At 35.8% G+C, this 18,172-nt stretch overlaps 1 protein-coding gene across 2 annotated transcripts; it reads left to right on the forward strand.

The window, feature by feature from the left end:
- Positions 1-1,199: 1,199 nt before the first annotated feature.
- Positions 1,200-15,737, forward strand: LOC144979944 (acetylcholine receptor subunit alpha-like). Of its 2 annotated transcripts, none has more exons than XM_078927285.1 (7): positions 1,200-1,947; positions 3,404-3,534; positions 6,542-6,659; positions 8,134-8,295; positions 9,282-9,411; positions 11,820-11,992; positions 13,619-15,737. In XM_078927285.1, the coding sequence occupies exons 1-7, from the start codon at positions 1,678-1,680 to the stop codon at positions 13,892-13,894; spliced, it is 1,260 nt and encodes a 419-aa protein (XP_078783411.1). In that variant the 5' UTR covers positions 1,200-1,677; the 3' UTR covers positions 13,895-15,737. The 2 variants fall into 2 exon arrangements, with proteins under 2 accessions (XP_078783411.1, XP_078783421.1); XM_078927295.1 differs by having other exon boundaries at positions 1,473-1,947; positions 11,940-11,992.
- The last annotated feature ends 2,435 nt before the right edge of the window (positions 15,738-18,172 follow it).

The raw sequence follows: 18,172 nt of genomic DNA on the forward strand, positions 1-18,172 counted from the left end.
TTTCAAGCCGTTGTAAAAATTCAAAATGACTCGAATGAACAAATGCGACAGAGCGGCGGAAGCATGATTGAAAGAAGTATCTAACATGGCGAGACGTATACACCGTCACAGTACTGTCAGTAAATTGAATTCAAAGTAGTAAGTGACCTGTTATGTTAATTATATTATTCCTAAGGCTGCCTCTATTCTCATCCCCCCCCCCCCCTCCCGGCCGATTGGATTACCGAAAAAAACGTCGCCGGCTTTTTGCGATTTGGATTTGATTGATTTTTTTTTTTTAATTGTGCAACTTGTGACAAGAAACTTAACAAATTACTGCATTACAACCTTTGGATTAAACATACAACAATTGTGGACTACTATTATGAAGACTAGCATCCTAGACGAGGGGGATGAGAATAGTCACTTCGTATTCCTAAAGCCCTCCTTTTCTCCAGATCGATCCCCAATAGAACAGTGGTGGGATTACCTGAAACGCAAGATTAATGGTCGTATACCGAGGAACAAAAAACCGGGACCAGCTCACCAAAGCACTGATGGAAGAATAAGATGCCATTGACAAGTTCAAAATCTCATTCGAACATGAAAAGCAGATGTCAAAAATGCAGGCGAAATTAAGGCCATACACGTCATTATCTGGAAGCAGTTCCGTGACTTTTCGTGTCTGTTGTAACTTGTTTAAAATCAAAACTAACCAAACACAGATTGCTTCAAACGGCCCGTGCGTTAGAAGTGGCGGCTAGTTTATTCTAACCGGTCTATTTTCATAGTGGTAAAGTGTTATTACATTACTAGGCAATATAATCGATTTTTGTTTACCCTTTAACCCACTTGCTGATCTTATCGTGAGAGAGCGATATTATTCTTGACGTGTTCCCACGAGACCAGGAGACATACACCAATGAACAGATCTTTGTCATTCGAGTATAAAAGAAGAAAGTATAGAAGTTCATAAATATATGTTCCAATGCGGGTCACGAGAATGCATATTGAAATCAATGATACAACTATAGAAAAAAAATTGGATTTATTACAAATTAAAACCAATAAGGCATGACGTTGAAAACCTCTTCTTTTCCTTCCTTCATTCCCACCCCCCCTTTCTTCCCTCCCCCTCCACCCCCTCTTATAAATCTCTCTGCCTGTTCACCCCCTCTCTCTCTCTCTCTCTCTCTCTCTCTCTCTCTCTCTCTCTCTCTCTCTCTCTCTCTCTCTCTCTCTCGCGATTGTATACTTGTGTGCTTTACATTTTGTTAAAAGCCTTTGGGACTCTTATTCTAACACGCTGTGATTCGATATAGTTTATGATTTTGAATACCAGGAGAAAAGTTTGTGATAACGAGGTTATGATCAATAGATACAAAGAATAATAAAAGAATAAAAATTACGCACAATGTTGTGTAATAAAAAGACGTCATTATGGCCAATCTTTTATACTTAACATTTTTTAAATGAAATTTATTTTTGATATTGTTTTCAATTTGTCGATGTTCAATATTCGACAGGATATCCGTTTATTTGATCATCGTTCCTATTTTTTACTTTGCTAATTTCAACATCAGAATCATAAATACATACTTACTTCCTTGGATTCAAATTGCTGTTTTATATTTGCATGTAGTTTATTTCAACAATCAGTGTATGTGTATTCCTTGATTGTCAAAGAGGTACGTAAACATGAAGTATAAGCTGCTTTTGTGCATGGTATACCTTACAGCTCTTTACATCTGCAACACTAACGGTGATTCGTCCTACCTTAGCATAAAACAATTAGAGGATTCTATACTTTCACCTCAGAACCACAGTACTACTCTTCGGCCTTTGAAAGACCAGAGAAATATCCTTCGTGTTACAATAAAATTTTCTCTTGTGGCTGTAGTTTCTGTTGATACCGTGAAGCAAGAACTGGTCACCAACGGCTTTTTGTTCTTGTTTTGGTACGATCAGGTATGTGATCCCAGTAATAATCGATGTTAAATAGTTAACACAAAATGAATCATAATATTATATTACTCATATGATACTGTAAAACTCATAAATATATGGTTCTGCAACGTGTATCTTCATTGTTTTTGACATAGCTTTGATTTAATAAGCTGGTTTTGAAATCCGTTGTCGATTTATCGTATATATGGAAAAATAAGGTTGATTACTCTTGTCAAGTTGTGTGGTGTAGAAGGAGGGCTTTGGACACAAAAGATCTAGATTCGATCCTTGGGTTCAAGTCCGCGATTAGACAAGTCTCGAGGAAAGGTATTATTAATTCACACATAATAATTGTACCTCATCTAATCGGAGATTTAAGTTACTCTTGGAGTGCACCTTTACAAGGTGTAAAGCAAGTTTGTTTTTGTCCAACAACTATAGGGGAGAGACGGGGGGGGGGGGGGGGGGGGGGGGGGGGTAAACGGGGGGTGGGGGGGGAGGGGGGGGGGGTAAACAAATAGAAGATTAAAAAAAAAAAAGCGATTAAATCACGGTGTTTATGGTGGGTAAGAGGGATATAGGGTGCGAGAAAAAGAAATCCGTAAAAAAATTTCTACGCTATTTCAGTAGGAAGTAGAAACCTAAAATATTCGAAAATTTACAAGCAACAAAAACAAAACCTTAAGTTAATTTTTGCCATGTTTAATGAAATATGTTTTATTGATTAAGAAACCATGACGGTTATACCAAACTCGTATAAAAATAACAGTACCGAAAGATTCCAAATTTGTTTTAGCAGAGCAGCGTTACTAGTGTAAGTAGTTGCCGCGTCTGGTTGAAAAACAAATGAGAGATCGGGACAAAGTCTGGAATAAGTTTTTATGCTTCTAACAATGCTATATAAGTATCAGTACGAGTAGAAATCATATTCGATTTATTTCCAAATATGGATAGACTCCAATGTACCCTGACTTGAATCCCACGGATTACAGCATTTTGGTGATAGGTGGCTTATAAGGGTGGTACAGCGTTTTACACTCAAACTGAGTTTAAGAGCCCATTCAAAATGCATGGGAACAACTAATTATTCAAGACATTTGAAAATCTATTGGATCATTGGAAAAAAATTATATGGATTAGTCATAAAGCAAAATGAGGAACCGGAAAGATCACACCAAAATTTGAGAATTATGTCAAAAATCTTCCATATGGCATTTTTTTGGTGTGTTTATCAAAAGAATCGTGGAAAAAAAATTAAAATAAAAAAAAATATTGTATAAATAAGATTAAATAACTGGGCTTGGTTGTGATAAAGAATCATACTTGTACACTTTATAGTCTGGCGGATGCAGGCTTCTAAACTTTTTCGGGTTTTTTTTTCTCGCACGCAATATAATTGCAATCTTTAAAAAAAGAAGAATGATTATGGTCTGTGTTTGTATTTTAACTTACCATAAGAATGTGTTTAATTAACTAGGTACAGGGTTGGAACCCTGATGACTATAACGGAATTGGCAGATTGACTCCTACACCCAAACAAGTATGGCGACCCCGTCTACTTTTAATCAACACCCTTGGAGAAAGGGACCCTTTTGAGGATGACTACAGGTATACATACATACATCTAAAATTCAGTCTACAAATCAATTCTTGTCTATTACATTTAGGGCTGGTTGATTTATATTTTTTCCTTCGTATTTTGTTCTGAACGACCATTTTGCAAAACACCAAGGGACACAAAGTGAAAAAAACTATATATTTTATCACATATTATGTTATGATAATAATGCAGAGCATTTGTATATTATATTATCTTACAGCTTTCTCCTTTGACTTACACATGCTTACTTACAAGTCAGATAGGATGTACTATATACCCTTTATAAAAAGCATTTCCATAATATTTGTTATCTTTTACCTATTGAGCATAATGTTTAGATAAAAATAAGTTATCTGGCTTTTTATATTTGAAAAACTTTGCTTATGATATGAAAAAACTATTCATCAGTTTTTGAAAATGATTGAGATTGCTCTCTGTTTGCCTTTATTTTCTTTTGAATTTGTGATAGTATAGGATACTATTTATTTATTTACGGCATATATGGTGCAGAGGGGGGAGGGGGTGGCATGAGAAAAGCCACCTAATTATCACCCAACAAATACCTAATTAGGTAGGCATCTTTTCGTCTCAAGAAACGATGGTTTGTGCCCTGTTTGACTTTGGTCTCATCAGTCTTGTTGAGAGCAGCGACGGATGTGACTCAACAGACCGATCCTTGAATGGCAGTCTCTACCGCAGTTGCTGCACACATAGTTTGACTGTGTGTTTGGTGTTTGGTTCTGCTGCCTCTCTTTCCTCCTTGCTCTCCTCTCCTCTCCTCAAATTTCTTCTTTCTCCTCTCCTCACATCTCTTCACTCCCTCCCTTACCGCATATCTCCAGCCACTGCGGTCGTCAGCAAGCGATTCCCATGTGTTTGAGTTGATGCCTGTCAGTTTCATGTCTCGTTTGCAGACATCATAGAAGCGTAGAGCTGGACGGCCAGTTGGTCGCCGCCCAGAAGCTGGTTCACCTTGCATGATGTCTGGGTATGCCATCCTGTGTATGTGACCAAGCCATCGCAAACGTCGCTGGCAGAGCATGAGAGGCATACTGAGGGAGTTTGCTCTTTCTAGCACTGCATTGTTGGTGAGTCTGTCCTGCCACATGATGCCGAGAATTCGTCGTAGACAGCGAATGTGGAACTTTTCCAAGTGGTTCTCCTGTCTGGCAATGCCAGTGGCATATGTTGTCCAGGATTCACTGCCGTACAGTAGGCTATTGAGTACGCATGCCTGGTAGACGTTGAGTTTGGTGTACAAAGTGAGTTGCTTGTTGGTCTACATTCTCTTGCTCAGTTGTGCCATGACAGCGGCAGCTTTGGCGATGCGCTTGTCTAATTCTACATCAAAAGTGAGAGGTTGCTTGTGATGGTTGTGCCGAGGTATGTGAAGTGATCAGTGACTTCTAGCTCCTCGTTGTCAATGAGAATTGCTGGTGTAGAGGGTACATCCTGACAGATTTGTTTTCGTGATGCTGATCGTCAGCCCGAATTTTCTGCATGCGTGGGAAAACCTCTTCATCAGCCGCGCTGAAGGTCTTCCTCGGTGTGTGAGCATAGAGCTGCATCATCTACAAATAGCATTTCCCTTATGAGGACTGTGCGGACCTTGGTCTTTGCACTCAAACGTGCCAGATTGAACAGCTTCCCATCATTTCTGGTGTGCAAGTGGACTCCTTCTGGGGACTATTCCAATGCAAACTTCAGCAGAAGGGAGGAAAAATATACCGAACAAAGTCGGTGCAAGGCCACAGCCTTGCTTCACGCCGCTGTGCATGGGGAAGGGTTCTGAGGCTTCACCGTCGTAACTGATGGTGCCCTTCATGTCGTCGTGGAAGAAGGCAATGGTGCTGAGCTGCCGTGGAGGACAGCCAATCTTCTTTAACAAATGAAAAATGCCCTTCCTGCTACCAAGGTCAAAAGCCTTTGTCAGGCCATTAAATGCATTGTAGAGGGGCATCTCCTGTTCTCTGCATTTCTCCTGGAGTTAACTTACTGAGAATCATGTCCACTGTCGATCTCTCGGTTCTGAAGCCACACTGTGATTCTGGGTAGAAACGTTCGGCGAAGACTTGCCGTCGAGCGAGGACAACGCGTGCAAGGACTTTACCCACAATGCTCAGTAGAGAGATTCCCCTGTAGTTATCACAGTCATTGCGTTCTCCCTTGTTTTTGTAGAGGGTGATAATCTTGGCCTCGCGCATATCCTGAGGTACATTGCCTTCTCTCCAGCAAAGACACAGGAGTTTATGTAATGATTCCAAGAGGGCTGGCTTTCCATATTTAATGGTTTCGGGAGGAATGCTGTCTTCACCGGGTGCTCTTCTACAGGCCAGGGGATCGATTGCTTTACTGAGCTCCTACATAATTAGTTCATAGTCTAGCTCTTCCAGTACAGACAGTTATTCAATTGCGTCTAACGCTTTTTGGGTGACAGAGTTTTCTCTGACGTAGAGTTCCAGGTAGTGCTCTACCCATCTTAACGTCTGCTTGTCCCTGTCTGTGATGACTTTCCCTGTCTTTGATTTAGGAGGTGCAGTTTTCTTTGTGGATTTTCCTGTCGCCTTTTTGATGCCCTCGTACATGGCCCTGATGTTGCCACTATCGGACGCTTGCTGGATATTGTCCGATAACTGAAGCCAGTAGTCGTTGGCGCAACGTCGTGCTGTTTGCTGTGCTTTGCTGCGTGCAGCTCGCAACGCCTGCAGGTTTCTCTGATTTGGGTCACGTTTATAGCTGACACGTGCGCTCCACTTGGCATCATTATCCAAGGAGACAGCTAAAAAGTACAACCGTAGGAATGCCTAAAACTATGACCGAGCAAATTATTATCTGCCACAAATATTGAGCAAAATTACTCAATTCATCAATGTTATTTTACTAAATTAACAAGATAAAAAGTATTATCTACATGTATAAAAGCAATCAAGTCATAAGTTAGCCCTTTCTCATTATCATACTTTTGCAGTAAAATAAGGTAATGACTGGAATTCATTTGGTTTTGTGGTTTTTCAGTCACATGATATATAATCACGATGGCCAGATGGGCTGGGTTCCTGGCGGGCTCTTTCATACCTACTGTGCACTGGACCTAGAAAAATTTCCATTCGACGTCCAAAATTGTGAAATACAGGTAAGTAACTAACTCAACAATACAAGGTGTAAAGCAAGAGTTCAGGGCGTTTAAAATCAGAAGAAATAATTGATAATCAATGGGGCCCCGACAGGTAGCAAATGTAGAGCCCGTAGCATGTGTCATGTATGTGTCCTGTCATAATTTCGAAGGACTATAGATTCTTAATAACCCGTCTTGGACACTTTGCAGTTTGTTGATGGTATAGTTTCGAAGGCCGACTAACAATGACTTAGTAGTAATAGGATTCAACAGTCGTGACGTCACTTCCCTCGTAATGACGCATAGTAACTTAGCAACTGGTTCTAAACTACCAGAACAATGGCGGACGCCCTTATGAAATACTTATCCGACGAGCATAAAAGTGTATCCAGATGAGAATGACATTATAAATCTAATCATGTTTTGACTTTTATACATTCTGATCACATGACATGTGAAAAAGTTCTAGCCAGCATGAAGAATAAAAAGTACCGATTTTCTTTGTTTAGAACCAAGCTGCGCGTTGCTGGGCGAACGTACCTCAGACTATTGAATCCGTATGTGGCGAGACAGGCATGTCACACACACTTGTTTGTAACATGTCCTGGCTTAAGTTTTGTCTAATTCGTGAAAATAGAAAGGCTTCTGAAGGGAAACAGTACAAACAATGGACGTTTCGGATACACACCATCCGTCAGCAAAACAAACTTCTGTATTCCTGGGTGGTTGGAGTATAAATGAAACTGTAACGTGGCGTTAGTGTATGAGTAGAGAGTCCCTAGGGTGTGATAGGAATGTTAAGGGCAGGACAGCGTAATGAGAGAGGGAAATTTTTTAGAAATAAATGGAAAATGAAAATATAAGAAATATGTAATATTAGAAGTAGTAGTTGAAGTACTAGTAATAATAATAATAACAATAATAATAATAATAATAATAATAATAATAATAATAATAATAATAATAATAATAATAATAATAATAATAATAATAATAATAATAATAATAATAATAATAATAATAATAATAATAATAATAATAATAAATAATAATAATAATAATAATAATAATAATAATAAAAAAATAATAATAATAATAATAATAATAATAATAATAATAATAATAATAATAATAATAATAATAATAATAATATAATAATAATAATATATATATTAGTAGTAGTAGTAGTAGTAGTAGTAGTAGTAGTAGTAGTAGTAGTAGTAGTAGTAGTAGTAGTAGTAGTATAGTGTAGTAGTAGTTAGTAGTAGTAGTAGTAGTGAGTAGTAGTAGTAGTAGTAGTAGTAGTAGTAGTAGTAGTAGTAGTAGTAGTAGTAGTAGTAGTAGTAGTAGTAGTAGTAGTAGCAATAACATTCGCAGTAGTAGTAGTAGTAGTAGTAGTAGTAGTAGTAGGTGTCAACAGATAGGTAGATAGATAGATAGATTTCACCACGTTGCTATATTGTTTAAATAAAAAAGTATCTTCTTTTAACAGGTGTGTCCAATGAGCCACACAACTTCCTTCATAGTATTCAATACAGAAGATGAAATCAATTTGGCATTTTACTATCCAAATCCTGGATGGGAGCTACAGCGTGCTTTTGTGACCATTGAAAATATTTCTGTTGTGCCTGGCGAGACATTTTCTTGTCCTTCGGTAAGTAAATCGGTAAATCTTTGAAAGCAATTATATTGTAAACCAAACTGATTTCCAGACATCCTTCTGAGCGTATTATTTTCATTGTAATCCAAGAACACTTTTTTTTCGTAATAAAAATAGGACCACTGGCCAGATATGGTTTTGAGAGATGATATCAAATTTTATTGGATGTTGCATGGTCTATTCTTTTGATTTTTTATATAAAGATGTCAAATGAAGCCTGCAAATAATAAGGAAGCAATAATTGTAAAATCCGACGATTTCCACTAATTGGCTGTCAACGTAGGTATGTGTGTAAGGCATGTGATTGTGGGTGCAATTGTGAGAGGTTTTGTGAGAGTGTATATATATGATTTAAATGTTTTTCTCCATTTCCCCTTTCTCTCTCAGATTCTCAATTATTTTAATTTTTCGAAATTGTTCAATATCTATTTCCATACTGTTTTTTTTTTTTCTCTATTCAAAATACTATAAGGTTATCTAAACAATTACAGCACCTTTTACAAAGATAATGATATCCTTGCTTTTGTTGTTTTCAAGCAGGCAACTTTTAAAAATCTTATATAAGTTAAAAGAAGCTGACATTTCAAATATGTTAGGGTGCCTTTCTACTCATTGAATCCTGAATTTTTGTTTCGAGGCATCAAATAATCGTGCTTTTGACCAGAATAGGAGTCACAACTATATCAGATGACACTTTGATATTCATGATGAATCTTGGAATACAAAGTAGGATTTCAATAAGTCTTTTCACTGATTTCAAACATTCCTACATGTCGTTTTTAAAAACAGCACACCCTACCCATAATGCCGTAGATTTATCAATGTAACAACTGTTTAGAATCAACTCGTTAGGATTTTCCCTCGATTTTTAGGTGATTTAAGTTGTATTGAAACATTCTTTATTCATGAATAGCAATCATTATAAACATGCAAGTATTTATTATGGTCAACTAATTATGTGTTGCTTTTTATATTTTCAGTTCAATTTAATATTGAAGCGTCGATCTACCACAATTATCCTCAATGTTATTGTTCCTGTCGTCCTCCTATCTGTACTCAACAACCTGGTCTTTATCATTCCAATAGAGTCTGGGGAAAAGATTAGCTATGGTAAGGAACCTGGTGAAAATGTGAAAATAAATTTAAGAGCTGATTGCATGGTACTTATTATGGATTGGCCCATGTGCTGGTTACATTAAGTTGTTCACAAAGAGAAGGGAAAATGTCATTAGTTTTATGTGCAATCACAAATGTTTCTTATCAATTGATTTGACTACACAAAATTCCTTCCGAATTGGGATAAAATGACTGAATCCGTATAAGAAATAAAAGAGAGAAAAAAAGCTGTTCAAGAAATTCTTGAAAAATAGATCTATTATAAATTATAATAATTATGTCTCAGTGGGAAATGCGACAAAATGTTTTATCAAAAATGCTGTGAAATCAGTTGAAATTAACGTGTACATAGATGCACGCCCGACATTCGAACGCAATTATGTGCCTAGTGTAACATTAATGTAATGGACAATATTATGCGTCATTTTTGGGGATACCCATTACAACTATGAGCCCATAATAATTTGGGGTATCAGACATGAAGATAAATGCATGTTGGTTGAACTGAATGCGGCTAGAGAAACAATATTTAAAATTCCAAAATCATTTTGGAAGTATGAAAATACAAAACTAAAAAGAAAAGTAAGGATCTTTGATGGTGTTAATAACAACCATATGAATACAATAACTAACAAAGCTACCAAGACAATTTGTATTATATTTAGAAGTTTTGAAAACATGAATAGAGACTTGTTCCTAACGCTATATCTAAATATGTGATAAGACCAACTCTGGAATACGGAAATTGCATTTGGTGTCCTCTTTTCAAACGACAATCAATAGTTTTGGATAACGTCCAAAGGCAAACAACTAAATATTTACCAGGTTTTTAACGAAATGCCATATAAAGATAGCTTGAAAAAAAAAACTACCATCAATCCAGAAATCTTATACGCTTTATTAAAATTGTCCTGGTCTGCATAACATTGATTTAGACATCTTAAAACATATTTTTGGTTACATTTACTTGAGGTGATAACCTTTAGTTATTTGTCACCAGATGTTCTACCAATATTTGACAGAACTCATTTATACAACGTATAACCAGGACATGCAATGCACCTCATTTTGATATAAAGATTGCTGAAGCAATAAATGCTTTCAAAAACGCAGTTGATAAAGTACCCAATGTCTTGAAGTGTGTATACGATAAATACTTACTTATCTTCTTGGTTCTTGGTTGAACATAAGGCGCCAACAAAGTTCCTCCGGGAATCTCTGCCTGGGCCAGCCAGTTCAGCTCAATCCATGTCTTTCAGGCCTCTTTCATCTCCTCTTTAACTGTCCTCCTTCATGCGCCCAATGGTCTGCCTCTCTTTCTCTTTATCGATTGGGACCATTTTAGTGCTGTGTGAGGCACTCTGGACTTTTTCATTCGAAGAACGTGGCCCAGCCATTTACATCTTCTGTGCTTGACTTTATCCACTATGTTTTTATTCTTATGCGCCTGGAGATTTCTTCGTTGGTAATATGCTGTTGCCAACCAAGTTTCGGGATTCTGCAGAGGCTTCTTTGTTCAAACCCTCGATACAATAAACATACCATAAATGAGATTTGTTTTTCTCGCTTTTTAAAACCCTATCATCAACAAGCCTGTATGAAAAGTTATTTATGCACCAAGTTGTCCTTTTGTTTGTAAATTTGGTGTCGTGTATCTATGGTATTCATGCATCAATTTGATATTTTCTTTTGTTTGTATTAAATACTTGTATTATATATTTATATTTGCAAAATCCACAAGATATTTAAAGGTCTCTTGACCTATGTAATCCTTGATGATTATGATATGACATGATATGATAAGAAAAAAAGTTTTTGGATTTCAATCGTTTGATTGGGATGAATGTTCTGCTTTATTGTTGCTACCAGTTCGTTCCATCAATACACATTGTACTATCATATCGTTATTAGTTTTCAGCTGAAGGTCTTTACTTAGTGTTCACTTTTCTACAATAAGTTTATTGCGATCAGATGATCGAAAAAAGATAGATTGTATGTATTTGGCCCTTATCAGTGTGTATCCAAAAGAGCTGCCACCTGCTCTCCAATATCTAAAGGGGTTGTGGTCTTTCGTCATAGTTTTAAAGAGGGGTATTTATACATTCGATGCATTGTCGAATCCCGAGCTTGGTAGTCCAATTTACGATTCCCATTATTGTTTTTATCAATGTCAACATTTCATGAATGCAGTTGAACATTGGTTATAATATGCAAAACATACGACTTTATTCTAACGATGTTCATTATTCAGGTGTGTGTTAAGCTGTTGAAAGTATCTATTGATAAACTTAATTAATTGGGGTTTTAAAAAAAAAATACCTTGTTTATTGACTTTATCCTCCGCTTTCATTCCAAGCTTCAAGAATAGCACTAATAGACAATTTATTACTTTTTTGTATTAGCCATCACAGTCCTGCTGGCACTGTCTGTGTTCCTAAGTATGGTGAGCACCATGACACCGCAAGTATCAAACGTCATCCCAGCACTCACAAAATACCTGTTTGTACTTCTTTTGTCATCAGTCCTCACAGTGGCAGCAGTCATATTCACTGTGTTCTTGCACGACAGAGATGAGGTACGTCTCCATCCCATTTTGTTGTGGTTGTTGTTGTAATCGTCGTTCTTGCGTTGTCGTCGTCGTTGTTGTCGTCGTAGTTATTGTTGTTGTTGTTGTTTTAAACCGGTTTGATCAAGACATGGTACTCTAGATTTTGACAACTTCTTATTTCACGTGCAAAAAAACAGGAAAAGTTTAGAAGCGTACAACCTCAAAACTATAAATTATAGAAGTCTGACATTTTACCACAATCAAACCCAATTCTTCAAATTTGTGTAAGACAATTTTTCAAAAAAATATATTGTAACATTTTAATTCCATGATTGGTTTGATAAACAATCCACAAAAATGCCATATCGAAGATTTTGGACATAATTCTCAAAATTTTGATGAGATCTTTTGATCCCCCATTTTGCTATATGACTGATCCGTAGCATTTCCCTCATGATCCAGTTGATTTTCTATCTTGATAATAGTGAGACGATCCCTTGCATTTTGAATTGATTCTTTTAACTCTGTATGTAAAACGTTGTAACACCCTTATAAACCATCAATGAATAAATGCTGAGGTCCAAGGGATTCAAGTCATGATAAATTGGAGGCCATTCGTCTATGGAAATAAATCGAATATGACTTCTATTGGTACTGACAATCCAGTAGCATTGTTATAAGCAGAAAACTTGTTGCAGATTTGTCCCGATAGGTCATTTGTTTTTCAACCAGACGGTGGTAACTTTCTACACTAGTTACACTGCACTGCTAAAACAAGGCACAAGTTTAGAAACTCGATATCGTGATTTTTATACAAGTTTGATATAACATGACGTTTCTTAACCACTAAAGCATTTTTAATTAAACATGGCACAAATTAATTAAAGGTTTTGTTCTTGTTACTTTTAAATTTTCGAATATTTTTGCTTTCTACTTGGTACTGAAATAGCATCGTAGTTTTTTCCGGGGTTTTTCCTAGCACCCTATATACCTTCATTCACAGAATCCAACAAATGTAAGGGTTTTGTAAAGATAAGACTAACTATGCCGATAAGGTTGACACACTTGACGAACGTGAATGGCCTCACCTTATTCAGCTCCGCCATGACTTGACGTGACTACGACTTGAGTGAAAAACATAGCTTGGCAATTTAAAATCCTCATAATGAATGAATCATCAAACCCAATAAAGTCACAGGAAGGCCAAATATTCATCTGCTAACTGCCATTAAATGGATTTAAATTTGTGGAGAGGGAATATGTCAATCGCGAAAGAGAGATGGATGTAAATACTTTTGGCACCGGGAAGAAAAGTTGTCATTTTCCTCTGATACTGTATTTCAGAGCACAGTTTTGAAAAATCACTGTATCTTTTTAGTTTCTCAGATAATATTATAAAATGTTGAGAGTCTACGTATAAAGATTTGTTTTATTTGTGTTTTGAATTTTAAAGAAATCTAAAGAAGAATCTCAAAAATACAAGTCGACAAAGAGCAGCGCGTTTTTTTTTGTGACCACATGATATAACGCATCTCGCTAGTTGTAATGTCCTTCTTATATCATATTGTTTAAAGATCTGTTGTTAGATATTTGTTCTTTTCAATCCTTTTAACTCAGCATTTGCTTTGATTATTTCAAAAATTGTATTTCCAGAAAGAAGAGAGCGCTATAAAAAGCAAGGCCAATTACCAGAAATGTGTCAAGAAATTGTTAACCATCAAGAATGCTGTTGCCCCATTCGAAGAGGCAAAAGATCCTCAACCAGAGGATGACTATGATTCTCCCGACACTACTGATGAGAACTCTAATGATTCGAATGTCAATAAGTACAGAATAATCTCAAAACACATCAATAAGTTTTTCTTCATCGTAATGAGTTTTGTGACGACGGTAATGACGATATGGTATTTTGCCTTCACCGCTACGTAACATATCGGTTTGCAATTTTAACCTTTTCAGACACATCAAATACTAGAAGAAAAAAACGTATCTGTATTAAAACGAAAGATGCTTTATTGCACTGTGTGGCAGTTTTTTTCCACAATCCCAAAGCATTGACAATATGCTATTGTTACTAAATTTTGCTTACAATCAGAGTTCATCATAAATCAATAAATAAATTCAAATCATTTGCAGAAGGTCACTCAAATTTTATTTTTCAATATGTCAACACCCTTCCACGACAACATTGAACAAATTCACAAATGTCTCGTTTGCGTATAGATTGAGTAAGCAGACGGACGTGTAAGAACATTCAAACTAATACCATATGTCGCTAGTTTCTTGTTGTTTTCCCTCTTATTATTCTGTGAAATATTTCCAAGAAGCGATTTCAAATCTGGAATTCAAACTCGACTTTTCGGCGCTTTCTTTAACCATTCAGCTTAAGTCAATACAACTTGACTTTTTTGTGCTGTAACCGTTCAGCGAAAGTCAATATAACCAAAAATATCATCGTTGATATAACTCGACTTTCGGTGCTTTGACCATTCAGTGAAAGTAAATACAACTCGACTTACATGTACAAAGTTTTCATTAAAATTTAGAAGTGACTTTTCAAATTTTACAACTATGAAGGTATCATGTTTTTGTTATTGATCTTTCCGATTTTTAGTCTGGTTTAAAGTTTCATAATATCTTCGGCAGCTCTACCTCATCCGGCTGACACTTTGATAAACATAACACAATAATGGCTAAAATTTGTCATGGACTGAAAAAGAAGCCATCGATTAAACATGTGACAATTTGTCTCTGGTGATATCGTAAGTACGGTACATTCATCTACAATAGTCTGCAGTCTGCAGTCATTTTCAAAGCTTGATATTTAGATCTACGTTAGAATTGATTGTGACGTCTATAAAAGTTATATGTTGCCTCATACATTATTTTCAACACCATTACTATTAATTAGCATTACAATCCTAATCATCCCTGATAGAGTAATTTCTTCGTTTTATTAACGCAGTCAGCATCATTTCCATCAGCATTATCATCATAATTCTTATCAACATCCTTATCATCCTTATGTAGCCCCAATGTCATCATTATAATCATCATCACCACCATCATTATCATCTTTATCATAATTATTAAAGTAAGACGGGGATGTCTTGTGTCACCAATGCTCTTTTTTTATTAGCGTAGACAGAATCATGAAACCCACCACAGCAGCAAAACAAAAACAATGGAATTCAATGGAGTTTCTTGACTCAGTCTGATGCTCTTGACTTTGCTGATGTAAATCTTGCTGCTTGAAACTCAAAGAAATAAAAAACAATAGGGAAGCCTCAATTTATTAAACGAAAACAGCTAATGATGACGTTTTGGGTTTTCCCTTATCAACCAAACACGATGAATGAAACACTACAGACGAATGAGAAATGTGAGAAATGCATTGTAAACTCTAGACGTCCGCATTGTCTGTTTTCGTTTATTACAATGAAGCTTCCATTCAATTTCCTATTTGTTTTTATTGACTTTGAACACAATCTGAAATAAATGAAAGACAAACATATCTAGACTACAAGACAGCTCCTGCGCACTTTATTAATTATTGATATCAAAAGAACTTAACTATTGAAAACATATACAACATATACAGAGAAATACATTTTTGATGACAATCCCATTTACGAAGTCAAAACGTCACAGATTATATTGATAGCATAATTGACAATAGGGGAGGAGCACAGAGAGAGAGAGAGAGAGAGAGAGAGAGAGAGAGAGAGAGAGAGAGAGAGAGAGAGAGAGAAGGAGAGAAGAGAGAAAGAAAGGAAGGAAGAGAGAGAGAGAAGTGGAGAGAGAATGAGAGAGGGATGAAGCAAGAAAGTAAGAAAGAATGAAAAAGAAGAGAGAAAAAAAAAAGACAGACACACACACACACACACTGTGTGTGTGAGAGAGAGAGAGAGAGAGAGAGAGAGAGAGAGAGAGAGAGAGAGAGAGAGAGAGAGATATTATACAGCTATAATATGCAAAGCAAGGGCTGCATGCACTGTGTCTTGACGCCAAATCTTTATTATCGACAATCATTTTTTAAAAATACATGTTTGGTCATTATGTTTTCCAATAATTTTAGTGAATACCAAGATCCTGGAAGCTGTGGACTGTAAAATTTATTGAATAAAATTAATATTATAGGAGCTTTTAAAGAGAATAAATGACTTCACAGGAAACGCTTTGAATCAGTAATAATAATAATAATAATAATAATAATAATAATAATAATAATAATAATAATAATAATAATAATAATAATAATAATAATAATAATAAACAAGTTTCCGCCGTACATGAATGTTTGAGCTGCATATCTCTATGAAATAAGTAAATCAATTACAAATTGATTCAAAATTCCTTTTAAGTGATTTATTCGACTGGCATGTTGGAATAGGGGTTCAAATATGATAATAGCAGCTAAACAAAATGTGGTGACGTAAATGAAAAATAAATGACCCACATTTTGATGTATAGTTTATGTGTTCAATTCAATCGGAAATATTCGTTAGCCATCAAGACTTTTCAGCCACGCCTACTATAATGTGGAATTGTAAACATTTTAGTTCGTCTCTTTTGGTAGAGGTTTTCTTATTCTATTATCAGACTGGTTATTAAATTATTGCCCATACTGCCGTACTCTGAAAGAACGCAGTTTTGACATTTGACCAAAAAAAATCGTAATAAATGTTTGAGACTTGTTGCCAGGATGACGGCCATTTTAATCCATCGATATTTGAAGGACAAGTATTCTGACCATTTTTTAAAAAAATGTGTTGTTTTCTTTTAAAGAGTTAGGCACCATGAACTTTTGATTTCATGACAACTCTCAATCATCGCAGGATCAAATCACCACTGGTAGATGTGACTTTTTATGAATTTCAGAGAAGAAAAATAAATGAAGGAAAACCTCAGTCACGGCGAGGCCAACTTAAAACACTTTAAAAAAAAAAAAACCCTAATAAATCTGAAACGCGTCGATTCAGAGCCCACATTTAATAATCGGTCCTGTTTATGAATTGTTATAATTTACAATATTCTATTTATAACTCACCGCCTCCAAACGGTAATTTTTCGGGATGATTTAGATACTTGACATTGAATTTATGATAGAAATAATTAAACTTATAGAAAGAGTTTGTGTGTTAAAGCAGAATGGATATTATTTCTTGAAGTGAGAAGAATATAAACGTCACACTTCAAGCCATTTTGGCATCTGAGTCATCCCGACATAAAACAGTTTTGAGAATTGGGTCTCATTTCAAAAGCGGCTTTTTCTTCAATGCTTCTCAGTTTTATCGTGGCTTGCTGGTGGCTCCCTGTTAAGATTTTCCATCTATTGTAAGCTAGGACAAGGGAGGTGTCTTTGAATATTATTCTCCACAATATACTGCCTGAAGCTACGGCTTTATAAGTATAACGACAACTCAAATAAAATGAACTTTCGGGTTTTCCGCCTACCAAAATGCAAACGAAATACAATGACTTAAAGAAAGGCAAGGGCTCAATTCAAACCCTTCTGCAATCGACATCAACCATTGAAAAAATAAGACAATAACTTACGTAGAATTCCAGAACATGAGAAAATGTCAATTTCTCATTCCCACTATAGTTTGTGTACCTTTAGAATCAAAGGACATCTTTGAGCGACTATCCTTAGCTCCCAAACTCAGCATTTTTCGTTTATCCTAAAAAAAAAACCCTAAGATTTGAAGACCATAATTTCTTTCTGGATTCTGAGTTAATGTATGGCCATTTTAACTATTTCCTTTGTTGGATGAGAAACGGTTTTGATTCAAAGCGTTTCCTGTGAAGTCATTTATTCTCTTTAAATGCTCCTATAATATTAATTTTATTCAATAAATTTTACAGTCCACAGCTTCCAGGATCTTGGTATTCACTAAAATTATTGGAAAACATAATGACCAAACATGTATTATTTTAAAAATGATTGTCGATAATAAAGAATTGGCGTCAAGAAACAGTGCATGCAGCCCTTGCTTTGCATATTATAGCTGTATAATCTCTCTTTCTCTCTCTCTCCCCCCCTCTCTCTCTCTCTCTCTCTCATTCTGTGTGTGCGTGTGCGTCTCTAGCTGTATAATGATAAAAGATTTTTATGCATGTCACGTCTGTAAACGAATTTCCATTTTTTTTTTGGATGAATAAAGTATATTATTATTATTATTATTATTATTATTATTATTATTA

This window comes from Berghia stephanieae, chromosome 1 (assembly GCF_034508935.2).
Source record: "Berghia stephanieae isolate SIO BIC M18660-M18661 chromosome 1, UCSD_Bste_1.3, whole genome shotgun sequence".
In the NCBI taxonomy this organism is placed as follows: Eukaryota; Metazoa; Mollusca; class Gastropoda; order Nudibranchia; family Aeolidiidae; genus Berghia; species Berghia stephanieae.

Excerpts from the sequence above, each read along its gene's own strand:
- LOC144979944 (XM_078927285.1), top strand. The coding sequence starts at position 1,678 with ATGAAGTATAAGCTGCTTTTGTGCATGGTATACCTTACAGCTCTTTAC. Across the intron at positions 8,296-9,281 it reads AGACATTTTCTTGTCCTTCG|TTCAATTTAATATTGAAGCG; the intron begins GTAAGTAAATCG and ends TTATATTTTCAG. Across the intron at positions 9,412-11,819 it reads TGGGGAAAAGATTAGCTATG|CCATCACAGTCCTGCTGGCA; the intron begins GTAAGGAACCTG and ends TTTTTGTATTAG.